At 29.9% G+C, this 20,901-nt stretch overlaps 1 protein-coding gene across 1 annotated transcript in view; it reads right to left on the bottom strand.

Annotated features, from left to right (window-relative positions):
• LOC123290875 overlaps window positions 1–12,103 on the bottom strand; it is a 71,559-nt gene extending 59,456 nt beyond the window's left edge. Inside the window, exon 1 of the mRNA XM_044871228.1 lies at window positions 11,677–12,103. Coding sequence (XP_044727163.1) covers window positions 11,677–12,103 — 427 coding nt within the window. The remainder of the gene's footprint in view (window positions 1–11,676) is intronic.
• Between the last annotated feature and the right edge of the window lie 8,798 nt (window positions 12,104–20,901).

The following is a 20,901-nucleotide window of genomic DNA, read 5'->3' as shown; positions in this document are numbered from 1 at the left end:
CACCAAACCAGCGGGACTAACCCAAGACAAGGATTTTCAAAATCAATAAACAGGCCGCATTTTTCAACTTCTACATTATTCTGTATTTCATACAGATTTAATGCCACCGTTTCATTGATACGACCATATTCCATTGATTTTGAAAATACTTACTCCCCCATTTATTAAATTTTCAACTAAATTATGTGAGGAAGTTGTTTATTTACGATTAATCAACATATTTTTGTGAAGTTTTCGCCATTTTGCATTGTCATGTTGACCCCTTGTTTCTTCCTCGACTTTTTTTTTGATGGTACGTTGTTTTTTAATCGTAAAAGAAATGTTTTTGCTTCCTCTAACATGGCCTCTTCACAAATATTTGGTTGGGAGTTATAAGGCCCGTAGTTTTTATCAGGTTCTTTTCATAGCTTTATTGGCCGTTTTGATAAATACTTTACTAAATGTTTTACCAATGATCGTGCATTTAGGTGAAGATGGGCCTAAATGGCAACTAGGTCCACTTGTATGCGATAGAGCAGCGTCAACGCTACGCATTTCATATCCACCTCGTTTCGTTAAGCTTGTCCTCTTCCCCTCATTAAATTTGGACACTAACGACAGGTATCTATAAAAAACAATTAAAATTCTTCCACTCAAATGCTTTCTTATAATTATTTAGTTTCCAGTTTAATACCATACCTCTCTGCTTCATTGGTTGATTCGTCGAAAGCTACACGATCTGCTTTCCTAATAATGGGGTCAAATATTAACAGGCCCAACTTCAATTCCCAATACATAAGATACAGTAATATATCTTTATTATGCGATGAAAAGGAGCGACGTCAAATAGTTATTATTTTTCTGTAAACACTCCTTCTTATCATACCTGTGTTGTGTAGATGGAGGTACAAATATCATACTACATTATTTTATAACACACAACAAATATTCATTGCATTTTGTATATGCATACAACATTGTGTGTATTCTCTTATTATTCTTTTATTGAAAGCGTTTTTCCCTCTTATAATGAAAAGTAAAGAAAAATTTTGAAATTTTCATTCACCAATTGGATAGGAATGCTATTTTATTCCATTTAATTAAATATGAATTTTTTCGAATTTAATTATATATTCCTTTTGAAAATGAAAATTGGGGAAATTAATGAAAATTTTGAAAAATCAAGATAGACAAAAGGGGTAGATTTGAAAGTAGTACAACATATCCAAATTTCAAATTGAAATAATATTTGGTTCAAGAGATTGGTAGGAAAAACCTTGTGTGTATTCTCTTATTATTCTTTTATTGAAAGCGTTTTTCCCTCTTATAATGAAAAGTAAAGAAAAATTTTGAAATTTTCATTCACCAATTGGATAGGAATGCTATTTTATTCCATTTAATTAAATATGAATTTTTTCGAATTTAATTATATATTCCTTTTGAAAATGAAAATTGGGGAAATTAATGAAAATTTTGAAAAATCAAGATAGACAAAAGGGGTAGATTTGAAAGTAGTACAACATATCCAAATTTCAAATTGAAATAATATTTGGTTCAAGAGATTGGTAGGAAAAACCTTGTGTGTATTCTCTTATTATTCTTTTATTGAAAGCGTTTTTCCCTCTTATAATGAAAAGTAAAGAAAAATTTTGAAATTTTCATTCACCAATTGGATAGGAATGCTATTTTATTCCATTTAATTAAATATGAATTTTTTCGAATTTAATTATATATTCGTTTTGAAAATGAAAATTGGGGAAATTAATGAAAATTTTGAAAAATCAAGATAGACAAAAGGGGTAGATTTGAAAGTAGTACAACATATCCAAATTTCAAATTGAAATAATATTTGGTTCAAGAGATTGGTAGGAAAAACCTTGTGTGTATTCTCTTATTATTCTTTTATTGAAAGCGTTTTTCCCTCTTATAATGAAAAGTAAAGAAAAATTTTGAAATTTTCATTCACCAATTGGATAGGAATGCTATTTTATTCCATTTAATTAAATATGAATTTTTTCGAATTTAATTATATATTCGTTTTGAAAATGAAAATTGGGGAAATTAATGAAAATTTTGAAAAATCAAGATAGACAAAAGGGGTAGATTTGAAAGTAGTACAACATATCCAAATTTCAAATTGAAATAATATTTGGTTCAAGAGATTGGTAGGAAAAACCTTGTGTGTATTCTCTTATTATTCTTTTATTGAAAGCGTTTTTCCCTCTTATAATGAAAAGTAAAGAAAAATTTTGAAATTTTCATTCACCAATTGGATAGGAATGCTATTTTATTCCATTTAATTAAATATGAATTTTTTCGAATTTAATTATATATTCGTTTTGAAAATGAAAATTGGGGAAATTAATGAAAATTTTGAAAAATCAAGATAGACAAAAGGGGTAGATTTGAAAGTAGTACAACATATCCAAATTTCAAATTGAAATAATATTTGGTTCAAGAGATTGGTAGGAAAAACCTTGTGTGTATTCTCTTATTATTCTTTTATTGAAAGCGTTTTTCCCTCTTATAATGAAAAGTAAAGAAAAATTTTGAAATTTTCATTCACCAATTGGATAGGAATGCTATTTTATTCCTTTTAATTAAATATGAATTTTTTCGAATTTAATTATATATTCCTTTTGAAAATGAAAATTGGGGAAATTAATGAAAATTTTGAAAAATCAAGATAGACAAAAGGGGTAGATTTGAAAGTAGTACAACATATCCAAATTTCAAATTGAAATAATATTTGGTTCAAGAGATTGGTAGGAAAAACCATCAAACGATTTTTTCGAATACAATTTCTTTTCCATTATAAATAACAAAGTTGCAGACTGCTTGTTAGGTAATATTTAATTGCCCTTGTATTTAATATTAAAAGAGATCCGCATCAACCTGAAATGGTTTTAAATGGACTTTAGTAAAATAATTTATATACAATTCTTGATTTTATAAGCTTACCTTATTTTAGATCCCAATTATAATTTAAAAGTTCATATCAGCATTTATTTCATATAAGTTTAATTTTTCTTACCAATGTAAAATTTGTAAATGAGCTCATGCTGTGTGTCGTGAAGCGACCCTCATAATTTTTGAAATATAAATGTGGATTCATAATTTAATAAAAAACTAACCGATAAAACAAATTAGCTTATCAATTTCTAAACAAAAGGTTCAGGAGATGCTGAAAATTTTCGTCCTTTTTGCCCTAAAACTAACCGTTCTCGAAATATAGCCATTTTCCCACTTTCACATGTAAGTTAAAAAATACGTATTCGACCAATAAACACAATAAAATTTAAAAAAAAAATCATTATGGGTATAACATTTTCCAAATTCTCGAGTTTTCCCAAAATTTTGCATTGATGTTATTTGGAAAAACATTACAAGCAAGAGGTTTATGAGATGCCCAAGTTGTCCGTCTTACTCTATAATTTTAGAAACTGAAAAAAATTTAAGATAATTACCTTGAATTGGACTGAACTAAACGGCTAGTAGACGCTTCAATATCAGGGAAAGTTAAATTTTCAGTCGAGCTAATAAATTATATTATATAAAATTTGTTTTAAAAAATTGATTTAAAAACATACCTTAAAGTTTTCTGTGATCGAAACTAAACGTCTATTTATAAAAAAAAATATTATTAAATTATGGTTAAAATAATTAGGTTATTAGAATAGCAGTATAATGTACACACCTTCTATATAAAAATCCACGTCAAAATAAAACACTTTAAAATAAATTTACACAAAGCTTCTTCTTTAACTCTTTAACAAACTGAAAATTTTTGTCACTAAAAAATGAAAATATCACTTAAAACTCAGTGGCACTAGGAAAAGATAAAACAAACCATATTCTATATAGACAGGCATACAAGTTTAAACAGACCTAACTAAACGAGGAGAAATTGAATACACATACATACATAACGTTTTATTGCTTATATTGTAGATAGGAAGGAGAATTGTAAAAATATATAAAATTGAAAGTATTTTTCCTACCAATAATGAAAAGTAAAGGAAAATTTTGAAATTTTTGCAAATGTATACTTTGCAAATGCTATTTGCTATGTTAAGGCTATCTCGAATTTTTTCGAATTTAATTATATATTCGTTTTGAAAATGAAAATTGGGGAAATTAATGAAAATTTTGAAAAATCAAGCTAGACATAACAGGTAGATTTGAAAGTAGTACAACATATCCAAATTTCAAATTGAAATAATATTTGGTTCAACAGATTGGTAGGAAAAACAATCTAAAATTTAATACATTGATAAAAAATATGTATAGAACACCCTTAAGGTGTTTCGAAGTTTTAAGAACATAGAAGGTCTTATTCAAAGCTGAAATATGATTATGCGTTTAAAACTGTATTGCTTTTTCTTCCCAACACTTCCATAATATTTTTGATGCGCTTACGATTTTTAGTCTTAAATTAAAAATTTAGATAAAGCCCTGCAAAAATTTACACAAAAGGTTTTATGCCCACTTTGCATATTTTTTTTACGTTTTTGTCCATTATTTCTACCTACAAATTTTCAAAAACATTCTTGCATTGCCTTTAAAAAAAAACTCAAAATTTTTAGAGGAGTAAAAAGAAATACTTTTTAATTTTACACGTTTTTAAAATGGATGAAGAATTGAATAATTTTGATTGAAAATGGTATACAAAATTGAATAATTATTTAAATGTGGACAGTTCATGTGTAGTTCAGTTTATCTAGTATCATCGAGCACTCTACGCTTTTTAACATTAAAATTTACAATTCATAAATTAATTTTCAGCCCAGAAGATACACAATTTCCATTAATACTTTGAATCAATCAATGAACATAGCAAATTAATCCATTAAAATTATTAAATATAAATAAATTATTGTCTAATAGCGGTTTGCCATGCTAATTACGTTCTTTAAATGTAATTTGACAATACCAATCATTAAAATTTGATTACTTTAATTAATCACGCTGATACAGAATTGATTAAAAATATTCATCAAAAAGTTAATTATTTTCAAGGAAGTATTGAAATAATTGACTGACTTTTGGAGGGAAGCGCGCCATCTTGGTTTAAAGGGGACAGTTTGTTTTTTTATTTTTTTTTTTTGCAATAACTGCTCCACTATTGATTTTAACAAAAAAAAAGTGCCGAGAGAATTTTCGTAGAGAAAATTCTCTACAAAAAAGGCCTTTTGCATTTTTTGTGTAAGTCACATATTAAACAATCTATTGGAAAGTTAGTGCAAAATTTGAAATTAATAATTTTGAAATTTTACGATGCTTACATTGCAATAATTTCATAACAGCAACATATGTATGGGTATTTTACTCTAAAGTAGCGTTATTAATGTTTTACAGGCACATAAGGTTCTTTTAAATATCTCTGTATGCGCTTTGTTCGGGAGTTCGCAACTTTGGCGACGCAAGAACAATGAGCCATAGTAAACAATTGTTAAGACAAATGTTATTGGCCGTTATGCCTATAGCTTTCATTGGGAGATATAAAACAATCTACTGAAAAGTTAGTGCAAAATTTGAGACAAGTAATTTTCCTTTATTTAAGCATTTAAAACGGTTATGGTTTCAGTGGTATTTAAATGAATTTAATAAAGCTGAAAATTGATATACAGATTGTATATTGCATATAAATAACAGTTATGACTGTCAGTCAGTTAAATGTTAGAACAGGGCTTGTCAGTCAGTCCTATTGTATGTAAATAAATAAACAAAATTCAGTTATGCTTGCCGTGATATTTAAATGAATTTTCTAAAGCTAAAAATTGTTATACAGGTTATATATATATATTAAATATCATGGAAATCATAACCGTTTCGATACCATATATCTGCCCCCTGTTCTATCGTTCACTTGACTGACAGCAGTATGTGTGTGTACACAACTACTATAACCAATCCTCAAATGATCAGCTTTAGTAAATTCAAAGAATTTTTTTTGCCCTGGCTCTATCATTATAAACAAATCGTTATAAAATAATTTCTTAAAATTTAAAGAACTTACTAGCACCAATTACCAGAAAAACACAATGTATTTCTTTATTAAGATGTATCGAATGAAATGTTATCTATTACACGAATAATAAAATGCTACTTCTGTAAGGACACGCAATATTTGTTTTAACTATAAGTCTCTAATTGATATGTGATTAAAAAGTTGTCAACGATTCGTGATCTTGCTACCGATATCTATACCTGTATAAAAGATAAAATAACATGCAATAATTTGATAGTCCATTGGATTTCATTTACGAAAATTGAAAGGGGGGTAATTCAAAAGTTTTTTTATTCATTCATTCAATAGGGGATTATTTGGAGACCTTAAATCTGATTTTGCGTATTCAGGAAATTAACCCTTTCACCACCATCTTGGAAAATGCGTTTTGGCCAATATCATTAATACCAAGGTACATACTACGATTGATTGAAAAAAGTTATTCGTCTTCAAAGTCAAAAATTTTTTCGTGAATTTTTGTAAATAGTTTTTTAATAGTGCAACGTTGCACTGTAGAGATATAAAGCTGAAATTTTATTGCATGCTTAGGACGTAAAAAGTGAGATAGAGTTCGTAAATGAGCAACATAAGTCGTTAATTGAGTCTTGGATCCGTAGGATTCATCTTTTAAGCCGTTAGAGTTAGAATAAAAGTTTAAATGTAAAAAATGTTTGAAACATTTGTTCGTAAACATCACGTTTATCCATGAGGGCGCAAATTAGATTAGAAACACCAGTTACAAAAAAAAAATAAAAAAAAAAACTTTTCTGTGAAACATTTTTTCGTGTACATCACTGTTTACCCTTGAGAGCCCAAATTAGGTTAGAAACCCAAACCGTTACAAAAAGAACCGCACGAGAAAATTTTTGACTTTGAACACGCATAACTTCCTTTCTATCAATCGTAGCGTGTATTTTGATATAAATTTGTTTGACGATAAAACCAAAGACACAGAAATAATCAAATTTTAATTAATAGAACGCAAGATATGGGTCAAAACGCAAAAAAATCATTTTCCAAGATGACGATAAATTATTGGACAGATTGGATAAATTTATTAATTGATTTGGTTAATTAATAATTTGTAAATTAGGTCTCAGATCAAAATTTGGTAAACAACTTTTTAGTTCGTCTTCAAGAGTTCTGCAGTCAATTATAGAACACCTTGTAGATGTTGCCTCTCTAGAGTCCATAATTTAAGTACGTATTGAATGAAATAGCAAAATCGGTTTAAAATTTCTAGTACGGCATAAAAATAAAATTTTCGATTTTTTTTAAATAATTAATTTTTTTTATTTACCAACCTAATTTTCAACAAAAAAGTGTCTTGTAAGTTTTTCGTCTAGCGATTAGTTTTCAAGAAAATGAATTATAAATATTGAAAAAGGTGTATTATTGAAAACATTATGCTGACATTAATGTATGCGAATGATTTATGTTAATTCGTATGAAGTCCGTACATACGTAAGAAGTAGGTACATACTTACGAAGGCGAAATAAGGAAATACGTACGTTAAGTTGATAGAATTTAACTATTATTCTTACATGGAAATAAATTTCTGCATTGAAATTCTTAGAAATGGAACAAAAAATTTTTTTTTTCAAAGTTGGTCTACATAAAAGGAAGAGCGTATTTTGTAGAATACATTGTGCTCAAAGACCGGAATCGAACCCCTGAACGTTTTAAAACGCTCAATATTTTAATAGGCCAAAACGAGTTGTGCTCTCTTTAAAACATGCCGTATTTTTATTAAAAGTATGATTGATATATATTTTATCTGTCTTAGGATAGTACGTCCGTAAATTCTCATTTTTGTAGAATGTATTTATACTATTAACATTTTTAAAGGTGCTTTAAAAATAACCATCCCGTTGAGAATTACTAAAATAAAAATGTTTTTAATAACCCGTTTTGTAAAAGAGATACTTGCTGAACTTTTTACAAGAGTTAAATTTATTAGTTGACTGAAAATGATGTTTTACAGCATAACTAAAAACTTTTCTATAGACTTTTTTCTTAAGATTATGATAAAAATAAACATAAATATTACTGTGTTGGTATATGTAATAAAGTTACCATAATACAGTTATCAGTTTAAGACTGTTGTCTCGCAGAAAATTCCAAATTTTTGTACCGTTATTAAGGATATTATAAGACACCTACCATGAAAATTGGAAGTCGTTTGACCGTTTCTAACTCGAGATAAATTTAATTAAAATTTGGATAATTAACAAGGAGAAGTTGTGTTTTTAACAAGTTATTTAATTCTAGAAAAAAAACTAGATTTAAGATTTTCTCAAAAAACTAAGATTGATGTCTTTTTTTTGCGTTGTCTTTTTTTTTACTCAAAGTTAATGAATTTTATTGTTGAACAGAAACGACTATAGTTAGAGTATAGATAGTTGAAGAGAGAAGAAAGACTTTATTATGAGAATACACTTTATTTTTACGAGAATATCTTCGCATTGTACATTAGAGTTAAAAGTAACGCACTAGTTGAAATATATGTGTAGTATACATTATAGTATTATTCTTACGTCAATCCCTTTGTCTTAATCTTGCGAATGCTACTGAAGATATGGCAGTAATGAAAATTCAATATGGTGACCACCAGACGTTATATTGTGAAAAATAATGTATGCGTGTTCCTATGTGGCACACTAGAGATCAAACGCGTGGGCTGATTCTTACGTCAATCGATTTTTGTTAACCTTGCGAGTGGTACTAAAGATGTGGAAATAATGAAAAATCAATAAGGGGACCACCAGACAGGCGCCATAAGTGATAAAGAAAAAAATAAAAGTTGGGTAACTCTGTCAAGTAGGGTATCATTGGATAGCTAATAAATAGACCAATCGATCGATTAACGTAATAATCATTAAAATCGGTTCACGTGCTTGGTCTCTAGAGAAAATAAAAAAAATTAAAAAAACCGACTGAATATAAACTGAAAAGAAAAAAACAAGTCCCGCAAATTTACATAACGACTTTAACAGTCGGGACCCATTAAAATCTACACCAACTCGAATCCTCTCAATAATGGGTGGTCCTGACTGTTAAAGTCGCTATGTAAACTTTTTGGACTTTTTTTTCTTTTCAGTTTTTCAGTTTTTTAAATAATTTTTTGTTTTTATTTTGTGTATGCGTGTACTCAAAAAAATGAATAAACATGAACACGTTAAAGTAGTAAAATGAAATTTCATTTACTATAACACCCTGCAGAAAAACATTTATTGTTACAATAAAACAATTCTAATAACATTAAATATGTAGTCAGTTAAATGGCAATTAATAATATTATGTAACCATTCAATAAAAGCTTCAAAACTCTTTTTTCAAAGTTTGTGTAAGACAGAGGAAATCATTATAGGAAAATATATTTAATTTTATAAATCCAGAAGAAACCACATTTTATTTTCCGTATGTATGTGTAAAAAGTTTTTAAAAAAAAAAGGTTATAGGCGTTCTTTTGCAATGGGATGAAAATGTTAATCAATTTTGTATATTTTCAAGATTTTAAGTTCAGTGTTTTTAAAATACCACTTACCATGAGGGCACAGGAAGTTTTAATACAGTTACTGGATGATTTAACATCCAACTAATTCTATTGGAAAAACCATTTTGCATACGACAAGCGGTGTCTTTAAATAGAACTGTAAAATATCAGGTCCCAATTGGGTTTCAGCAAGTGTTGAATAGATAAATGAATATTAAGAAATCTTAGAAACTTTCACCTATATTATTTGAATGTAGGAATGAACTATCTAATAAAAATACCTCTTTAATGGCCTAGTCGTTATTCTATAGACCATTAGGATTTTAATACCATGTATATATGAAATAGATCAAGGTATAAATTTCGATTTTTGCCCCAATTTCCTAGATCAGTTTTTTGTATTTTTAAAATTCGTATTTTCGACTACCAAGTAGTCATCATCAGTAAGAACGACATCCAAATTGGATCTTCAAGCATCTTCATTCAAAAGCTGGGTAATGAAGCAATGAACTTGGACAAAGGATCTATTCCAAATTCGGATCTAATAAAAATTGTAAAATCAAGGTTGAATTTCTAAAAATTGTTAATACGTTGTAAAAATAAAGGATTATTTATTTTTATGATTTACTTATAGTTTTTTAATTTAGGTTTGATTTGAAATTTATTATTTTAAACGTCAAAAAATACTCGAATAGGCTGGTGCACAAGTATCACGCTCATTGGCCAAACACTAGTCAACTGATGGAAGTTGATTGGCTAGCGCCACTGATACTACAATTTGACAGATACTGTGAACAGTATAAATTCTAAATACACGAAAGTAACAATGTGCAGTCCGCCACCAAATTAGCAAAGAGTAACATTCATAATAAGAGTAATCACTAGCTAATTCTTACTGATGATGACTACTTGGTAGTAGAAAATACGTATTTTAAAAATACAAAAAACTGATCTAGGAAATTGGGGCAAAAATCGAAATTTATTTCGATATATCCTAGAGTTCGCATTTATTATCTTCGATAATATTTATATTAGATCAAGGTATACAAAGTTTAGTCCCAACTTTTTAACGCTAAAAATTTTTGATACTACGTACGAAATTTTTGGTATAGGTGTTCATAAAATTCATTTCCGGTTACCCTTTCGTCTGTCTGTCTGTCTGTCGACACGATATCTCAAAAACGGAGATATCAAGCTGAAATTTTTATAGCATAAAAAGCGAGGCTGAGTTCGTAAATGAGCAATAAAGGTCAATTGGGTGAAATTTAAACTTTTTGTGGCTAGTGTGTAACGAAATTAGTAAAATTTCGTTTCACACGTTTCGTGTTCGTTTTTTCGTGGGAGGAGTGAGGAAACTCGAATTTTCGATATCAGATAAATGGCAGCCTTTTGCATAATTGTGTTGGTTTTTTTATTTATAAAAAATAAGGCAGACACTGACATTCAACACTTTCTATACAGGGTATTTTAACAATTAACTCAATTGTTTGTTTTCATTGTCAAAAAATCTGTAAATATATAACTTAGAGACAAAATATTTGGGAACAAAACTATAGTTTTTTTAAGCTCGCAATCGATATATAACGAAGCGTATAGCGTTAATGGTACATCGGATTCAAAAACAAAAAGAATTAATTTTTTTTAGTTCGATGAGGAATTTTTTTTCAATTCTTATGTAAGACACCCTATATATTACGACAAACCTTATTCCAACATTCTACGGCTTGTAGTTTTTTAAATACGCAAGATACAAACGTATAGGTAGATAAAGGCGTCACGCTGAAACTAGTAAAAAAGGATTCAGGAATGCTTAAAATAGATTCTTGCATTAAAATCTTGAAATCGAAATTATTTGAAATTCTAATACTTCCATTAATTTATTTAACGAAATTAAAATGAATTTATTAACAAAACCAGGAAGAGTAATTATATATTATTTCTTCCTAAATCATTATTTTCGACCTGGAAATTCTTTTTACCTTTTGCAGGTACTTCTCCCGCAAGAGAATGACAAAAAAAGGAATCGAAAAAATTTCGCGTTCTCTTTAGTAAATTTTACTACACTTATTACTCCGAAACGTATAATCATAGAACAACAACAAAGCAAATACTATCTCATACAAATACATTGATCTGCATTTGAATTAAAATAAATACTTTAGACAAAATAGATACACTTTCACAACAAACCTGTTGCGCCTGCTGTTGTTCCATTCGATGATGATGATGATGATGACGATGCACTCGCCCCAAATAAATGTGGCCCTCCTGAGGATGGTGGTAATGGTGGAGGGGGCGGTGGAGGTGGGGCATGTCCACCCCGGATTGGTCCACCATCGTAATGTAAATAATTTGAATTTGTTCGATCATTATAATAACTTCGTTGTGAATATTCATTAAAATTTGCTGCATGATGATTTTGAACATGATTTGGTCCTGTAGATGGATAATGATATCCGTTACTATTCGATCCAAAACTGTTATACGAACAATACGTTGGTGGAACTTGATTATGATATCCATTTGACGAATGATATGCACCAGTATCGTTATACTGTGTACGATTATAGTTATATATCGATTGTAGCTGGTAGTCCATGTAATTGCAACAATCCATTGTTATAAGTATTTTGGCGCGCTTTATAAAATTTATTTTAAAATCATTTTTGTTATATGGAAGATATAGTATTCATTTGTTTTTAAATAATTGGCACATTTATTACATATGTTTTTCATTGCATAACATGTAATATACGGAAAGTTCGTATTCGTAATAACCAATAAATAATTTTAATCGATTTTAAATGTCCTTCTTATTAATAGCTTTACTAATAATTCTGCCACGCACGCTGTTGTAAAAATGTAAACATTGGAAGTAAATGTAAACCTTTATGACCTAATAAATTTTTTAATTTAAATCACAAAACTTTTAAAATCCGGAAGATTAAATTTTTCAGATAAGAACACTCCTTATAAAGTTCACATGTATGTTTTATATGCTTGAAAAGGGCCTAGTAGTTAAACTGTCACTCTCGCCTTATTTTATAAAGTATTTACTTGACCAGTAACCGTGGTGGTTTTGACGAGATACATTTCGCGCACTAGAGTATTGACTAACTATTGACAGTTCACTGTTGAGAATACCGCACAAAATACACCTCGTTCTTCATCAACAAACTGAAATAACAATAGTTATATATCTATTTCACTCCGTGTTACCAACCAACCAAATATCGTAGAATATCGCAAGTATTATGTAAAAAAAAAAAATTTCACACGTGAAAATATATATATATTCTTTTTTATCCAAAGCTCAGGAAAAAATGCATACAAATATTATTTATATTCGTTTTACATAACACCGAAGAGAATATTTATTTAGAAAACTACATATGATTTATTTGAATTATGTAGTGAAAGGATTTTCAAATTTGAATTTTTATTATATAAAGTTGGTAGTAAATATGTGTTTAAATGTAATGAAGAACGGTGAACGGTGAGTGGAGACTGGTGTGTATATGTGAGCTTAGCGATCGGCTTTCAGCGTCGTAATATTGACGCGGCGGTGTGTATGGTGTATGGTTGTTCGCAATGCGCTGTTCTCCGTGCGATGTCCGGACATTGACTGAAACAGTGTTGTTGAAAAGCGTTGTGAAGCTCATTCGCGCGCCAATCAATACACTAGCACGTCGCGGCGAGACGAAACTTGGTTTTGAAACCAAATTCAACCGACAATATCTATCTCTCATATATAAACTGAACACAATATTCACACACATTTATATAAAAGAAGAGCTTTTATATAAACCAAACAATAAAACACTATTTTCAATATAGTTATAATAGTTCAGTTGTATCTGTATCTCTGTAACTGTATGGATGGAAAACAGTCATCCCATTGCAACGATATAATAGAGAGCCGTAAAGAATAAATTTCTTAAAATATCGGAATCCAGGACCAGATAATGAATCTGTATAAAAACTACTCGACTGCATTGTTGCAAAAAAAAATTTGGCGGTAAAATATTTTGCTGAAGAAAAGCTAAATTTTTTCCCTCAAAACTTTTTTTCTGTAACTTTATTATTTTTCGAGTTATTTAACGACAAAGACATTTTTTTTTGTATTTTTCGAAAAAAAAGTTTGCATTTGAATTGCAATATTTCAAAAAATATATATCTGAAATTGTTAGAAAAAGCATCAATTTTAATTCCCGTGGTAAATTTATTAGTTTTTGTACTAAATAAAACATAAACAGAAAGGTCCGAGAAACTTTATTTTCATTATAACTCCGTCAATTTTCAAGCAAATGGTTTAAAACCTTTTCATTTTCAAGGCTTTTTATAGTACTTTAAAAAGTGTATGATATACTTTTTTAAAAAACTTCAAATTTGTCAATTATTCAACGTTAAATACTCCGAATTTGAATCGCTAATAACTCGGAAAGTATTGGCTTTTCGAAATATGTTTCAATAACACTTTTTGCTTAGCATTCATTCCTATATCGATTTCCGTTGTCATTTTCAGCATAAATTTTTCCACTTCTTAGAAGGTGTGGCTCTCACCCCCTGGGCTAGATCGCACATATTTTCTTTTTTAACTTCTTTATGTTAGCTTTAAAGAACAATGCAGTCGCACAGTTTTTATAAAGATTTATTGACTGGTCCTGGATTCCGAGGTATAAATCTTACGGCTCTCTACTAATAGCTTTACTCGTACACTAAAACTAATAACTATTACACTGACTGACATGACATGACGAACTATTAATATTATACTTATTGTTGTTATGTATACTCTTCATATCATTATCATGTTATGTGTATTTACAATAATGTATTAACAATAACATGCCCATTTTACAATTATTACATGGACTTGTGTGTTTGTTAATCATACTATCTATCAGTACTTCCCCAACAATTACAAACTTATTTTATACTACTAGTATTCTACACACATTTTCCAATCCAATTGTTATTTTTATTGTTAACTAAATGCCCGGTGAACTAAGTTTCACCTACAATTTATTTGATTTTAACATCTGAAGAGCGATTATTAATCTTAACTAGTTTGACTCGTGTGGAATTCCGCTCCCCTAGTTACCGTAACCCGTGGATAACCTGTACCCGTGGCTAAAAACAACAAACATCAAATTTCATAGAAAAGTAGTGAAAAAAATTAAAAGTTCTTAATAGTCTGGCGGGCGTAACATGTTTTTCAGTCATTTTCACTTTATAATTTTTAGGTGTTAGATGGATGCCTTTTTCTGTCATGGGCTCTTATACCATAACAGTAAACAAATTAATATTTAAAATACCAAATTGATACGTGATTCAAAATAGTCCTCAAGTTGTTTATACTATGCATTTGTCAACATTTATAAGTTGTTTAATATAACATGACACCCAATAATACATTTGATAATAAATATAATCAATGATATTATATTTAATAATACTAAATATTTAATAATTTTATATTTAATAACAAATATTTTTTAATTTTTAATAATGTTTGATATAATATGATAACAATTTATTGTTTATATTTTAATGTTTCCAATTTATGTGAAACTTAAATCATATCATACTTTATAGATTAAACAATATTTAAATTTGATATTAACAAGTGAAAACAAACTATTGACTGAGTTAATTGTTGAATATACCATCTATATACAGTGTTGATTACGTAATCGAAAGATAATCATTCTTATATACCATGTGTGTATCTACCATCTTGGGATATAAATATGTCTGTAGTATGACTGAATACATAATACATTCGCTTTTAATTTCCTTAACGGTTTACAAGTTGAATTGTAGATACCCAAGACCCAATTCACCTACGTTGCTCATTTAAGAACTCAACCTCCCTTTTTATGTCTTAAGCCTGCTATAAAACTTTCAGGTTGATATCTCTTTTCGTTTTTGAGTTATCATACTTACAGAAAGACAGACGGACAGACATTCAAACGGGCAACCGGAAATGGCTTTTATGAACGCCGATACCAACATTTTGTTCGTAACATCAATATTTTTAAGCGTTACAAACTTGGGACTAAACTTAGTATACCTTGATATATTTCATATATACATGGTATAATTATGAATATATTGTTTTTTTGGAAAAATAATTTAGTTTAATAGGAATGTTGTATTAACTTTTTATTAGGGAGACGGGAAAAAAACTCAATGCCTCGAAAACTCGAGAAATCATTTTCGCGCGCTTGGTAACTAAAAAAACACGCATATAAACCAAGATAATGAAGAAGACCCCAAACTCGACAATGTATTATATGCTAAAACGGCTATTCAGACAACTGAAACTACGTACAAAACCAGTCACACTCACATAACTAGAACTTAAAAAATAATTTCAGTTATTTGAGTCTACTGGGCAACGAACGCCTACTCTTGAAAAAATGTACAAGGTTAGGTTAGTTTAGAGTGGCTGGGGTGGGACATAGGGTCCGTTGTGATACCGAAAAAAGGGTTGACTCATCCCCGGCCACTACTCCGTTAACCATTTGGAGCTGTTTAACAACAGCAGGAGAGCTTTGACGTCGACGAACTTAAGGTCGGAGAGGTCGTTAAAGAGAGACTGGTTCAAGTAAGTCCATCTCCTCATGGCAAGAGCTGGGCAGTGACAGAGAAGATGAGACATTGTCTCCTCTCCCTCACCACTGTGACAGCTGCTGCAGTATACACTGCAGTGATACACTGCCAGGTCCAGGCGTTCAGCATGCCTGCCGCCCAACCAGTGTCCTGTAGTAGCCGAGACAACTTTGCTAACAAAGGCCCTTGGAATGATATAAGATCTTCGGAACGCCTACGATTGTACTCAGACCATATCTGTGTTGTAGTACCACAAGTACAACTTGCAGTTCGCAAAGGAAATCCCGGATATTTATTGATGCTTGTGCCCGGCACCATTGTGCCATTTCTAGCAAGCTCGTCGATTTCACAAATTCCCGGAATGCCCCTGCTGAAAATGTACAAAGCTGAAAATGAACGTGTTTTCTCGTTATCGGGAGACATTGTCACTAAGCCCAAGTCCTACGGACCCAAGACCCAATTGACCTATGTTGCTCATTTATGAACTCGACCTCACTTTTTAGGTGATGACAGACGGACAAACAGGCAACCAGAAATGGACTAATTAGATGATTTTATGAACAACTATACCAAAATTTTGTTCATAGCATCAAAATATTTTTAGGCGTTACAAACTTGGGACTAAACTTAGTATACCTTGGTATATTTCATATACATGGTTTAAAAACTGATATAAACTTTGAGAAATTATACGTTAAAATTGCTATTATAATTTCATTCTAATTTATAAAATACAGAATATTTCGGAAACCGTGAAGTTAAAGTAAGGTAAACCTTAATGACAAACACCTTTATTTTGATCCCAGAACCAGAAAATGAAATAATAAACAGAGTGTTCCATTTTTAAAAAATACAACGATACATTACAACTAAACATTAATTGATACATTACGCGTTTCCGGCGGTCACCCTGTATATTATGAACATAATTGTAAAATGTAAAGCCAATAAACCCCACCACCCCCATCTATTCCTGAAATAAAATACTGTTAAACCATAATCTTGCGTGTTGTAGAGCGTGAATAACCCTGTATAATATACACACTGGTATTATCAGTATGAAAGAATATTTTGCAATTCAACCTCTAAAGCGAGCAAAAGAAACATACAAATTTCTAGGAAACACAGTATAAATGATTTTTCGTTCAAAATCAAATATCATAGGATATTTGATACAGAATTACTTATAAGTTACGGTTCTATAAAATGTATACTAAACTTTTCCAGCCTCTTGTAGACACTATAATGTTTCCTATTCATATTATAAGTATTTATAAATTGGCACCTTTTTTGAAGCTAGCTGAACTAAAAAATAAACGATAGTTTAAAAAACTAAAAAGCACACTTTTCTATTTACCTGAACTAAAAAGTAGAAAATAATTTCTATAAGTTCAAAAAACAAACAAAGTGATTATGAAAAAAGAGCATTTTATCGTAAAAAAGCGTGGGGCCAATCAAAGCCAATCAAATATTTACAAATTGAAACCTAGCACCCAACGTTTTTTACGATAATGTTTTTTTTCTTAATCATTCTATGATTTTCTTGAACTCATAGCGTATTCTTAACTATTTTTTTAAAATAAAACAAGTGAAAACAAACAATTGACTGAATTAATTGTTGAAATACCATGTAAAGAAAGTGTTGATTACTAAAAAAAGTTGTTAATTTTTGTATGAGGAACAATTTTTACATTTAAATTTTTGTTTTATCTCTTACGGTTTGACCTATGCTGCTCATTTACGAACTCGATGTCAGATTTTACGTCCCGAGCACGCTAGAAAAATTTCAGAAGGACTAAAGTTAGTATACCTTGTTATTTTTCATATATACAATATACATAGTATAAAAAATCTCTCCGACAATAAAAAACGAGGGAGCTTTAGGTACTTTTTGTTATGGTACGAAGGAGGGGGTCCTTCAACGCTTGAACGTAATTATCAAAATAAATTTTAAAAAATTTTGATAATTAAAAAAAAAATTTTTATTAAACTTTGCGCTCTTGATTTGGCTGTAGCTAGCTTTTAATATTTCGAATTACTCAACACACACAAATTATTTTATAACAATAAAAAGGTCTATAACCATAGTACTCTATAATTCAAAGACGAAAAAAAATTACGTACGAAACAGTGGGAGGGGGGGGGGTTCGATAATTTGTTATAATCTGTTACATAGAGGGGTAGGGGTTGAAAAGTCGTTCTAAATGCGCTACGTAATTGAAGTACAGCCCCTTATTTATTTCGTTTAGGAGCAACACTAAACTTTCGTTTCATGTTGAAAGTGGTTTGGAAGAACAATCTGTTAGTATTACTGTCAGATTAGACTATAAGAAGAGTCCGAAATTAATATATGAGTTCAATCTTACTATACCTATACGTAACATTGTGACTACCGAATCGTAATTTTCGTTACCTTACCAACTCGAACTGTTGAAATTGCATAAAAACTGTTTAATTTTCTACACATATATATCTAAATTCTCCGAACTCTTGGTGGTACATTTCTGAGAAATAAAATACATAGAGATTAATTACCTTTAACACCTAAATTTATTAAATATTTCTGTGAAACAGTAGCATTACCACAAATGTTACTGAATTCATAGTAAAATCTCGTAGATGAAATAGGTATTTTCTATTCTACTTATTCTACAAAAAAAATATATATAGAGTGTCTTATTATCATCGGAGTCGGACAATACAACTTATAAAGAATACATTTCTACGCCAGACGAAGGATCATTGCATAAATGATAGATCGAAGCGTTAAACTTCTAAAGCGTAGAACCATTTCACTGTGAATTATTATCATTGACTATATTTAGTGCCACAAATTTTATAGCGACAGGACGCAGGTTCATGGCGCGATTGAACTTTTTCAGCAGAAATAGGCGATCTCCAACGTAAAACTGGAATAACTACTCGTTTACAGTACAGAGGAGGGTATGGTTTCGTGAGTAACACTCTTACCAAAAATCGTGAGTATCTTCATTTCAGTGTAACCTACAAGGTTTACATTTACGAAAACTTGAAAATTGGGGGATTAAAACGCGGAGAGGCCATACGTAAATAGGACGCCATAAATAAAGGAGATCCTTATCCGAATTCGGATCAGGATCCGGATATTTTTGTGTTTTAATAGCAAATAGAAGAATTTAAAAACTAAATTACAAATAAATTTTAATAAATTAGAGCATTTTAAATTGTGCAAGTCAACATTGCTTCCCTCCACTGGTCTTGGCCAATTTAGTTTACTAAGTATGTATTTATGACGAATACAGTTGAATTAATGCAATCTTTAGGTCAATTTTCCTTATTTGACCCCCCCCCCAGACCAAAAATTTCAATTTTGCTTCCCTACTTGGGCCGAAACCTATGTACACTCATCGGAGTTCACAGCGTGCAAGTCTGCATATACAAAACAATATTTTAATTATTAGTTTAATCTGTCTAAACCCTTTCTTCTGTCTATAACTGTTTAAAGAATGCATCAAATGAAATATATAACTCTAAAACAAAGATTAGTATCCATATCCGTATCTTCGGATGTTAACACTGATGATTAGTAACCGTATCTGTATCCGAGGATCTACATTTTTTTATCCTGCACAGCGTTATTAAGTCGGAACCAATTTTGACGATTACGTTGAAGAAATTTGTATTAAAAAATTTATAATTCAGAAAGCTAATTAAAAGCTATACCCCAATATTTTGATCAACCTGTATTCCATGTTCTTATATTTATTATAACAGTAAGCAGGTGAGAAGGTAACGTGAATTGTTTATCAGGCATACTTTGTTGTACATATAGTATGCACCATAGTTATATAACTATAGTTACAACCTTAACTGATTTTATGTAAAAGAAATTCTTGGAAAGGAAGTGTTTCTCGAAAATAGCTCTAATTAATGGATTCGAAAAATAATGTGAAGAGAACAACTGATATTCATATTACACTACTGACCAAAAAATGTTTTCAGAGTTTAGTTATTGATTACTAACTGTGCCCTGCGATATTATCCGCGATTAAAAGAGATTTTGACAGTTCTTATCGTTACTATGCAATTTAATCAAGCCTGTTTGAGAAAAATGCGCTAAAAATCTATTTCACGAACTTTTTCAAAACCCTATAAAAAACACGGTTCCTGTATGCTATCCCATAGGAACCGTGTATTTTTCAGGGATAAAAATTAGTGTGTGTCATTTTCTAACACCTAAACTACCACTAACTATGCAAAAAATCATGCCGATACTTTGCTCTATGAAAAATTTAAACAAATATTTCCAACGGGAATATACATTTTACGGGGATAAAAAATTGCCTGCGTGCTATTCCAGACTATAATCTATCTCTGTGTTAAACTTCATCCAAATCCGATTAGCCGTTCTGGCTTGATTGAGTAACAAACATCCATCCATCCAACTTACACGATTATATTATAATCCTGACACTTATGCTACCTTCAAATTTATTTTTATTTCAACGATTATAATTTAACAACATTAACAGTTACATTTTTGTAAAAATTAAACGTTTTCAGCTGTTAAAAAGTGGATGAAAACTGTTTCGGTAACAATTATTTATTTTTATTTACATTAATTAGTAAATATTATAAGTAAATCAATCACATTTTAATTTTGAAAACTGACCAGAATCACATAACATATTTGTTGATATTGTTAAATAGACTATACCATTAGTTCGATTGAAATCTAGACATATGAATATCACGAGTGTGACTGAATACATGTGTTAAGCAATGTATCTAAGTGAGAGGTATTATATACAACAGAAG

The sequence above is a fragment of the Chrysoperla carnea genome, chromosome 1, assembly GCF_905475395.1.
Source record: "Chrysoperla carnea chromosome 1, inChrCarn1.1, whole genome shotgun sequence".
In the NCBI taxonomy this organism is placed as follows: Eukaryota; Metazoa; Arthropoda; class Insecta; order Neuroptera; family Chrysopidae; genus Chrysoperla; species Chrysoperla carnea.
Note: the sequence above shows the minus strand (reverse complement) of the source record. Positions and strands in the feature narration are given on the sequence as shown.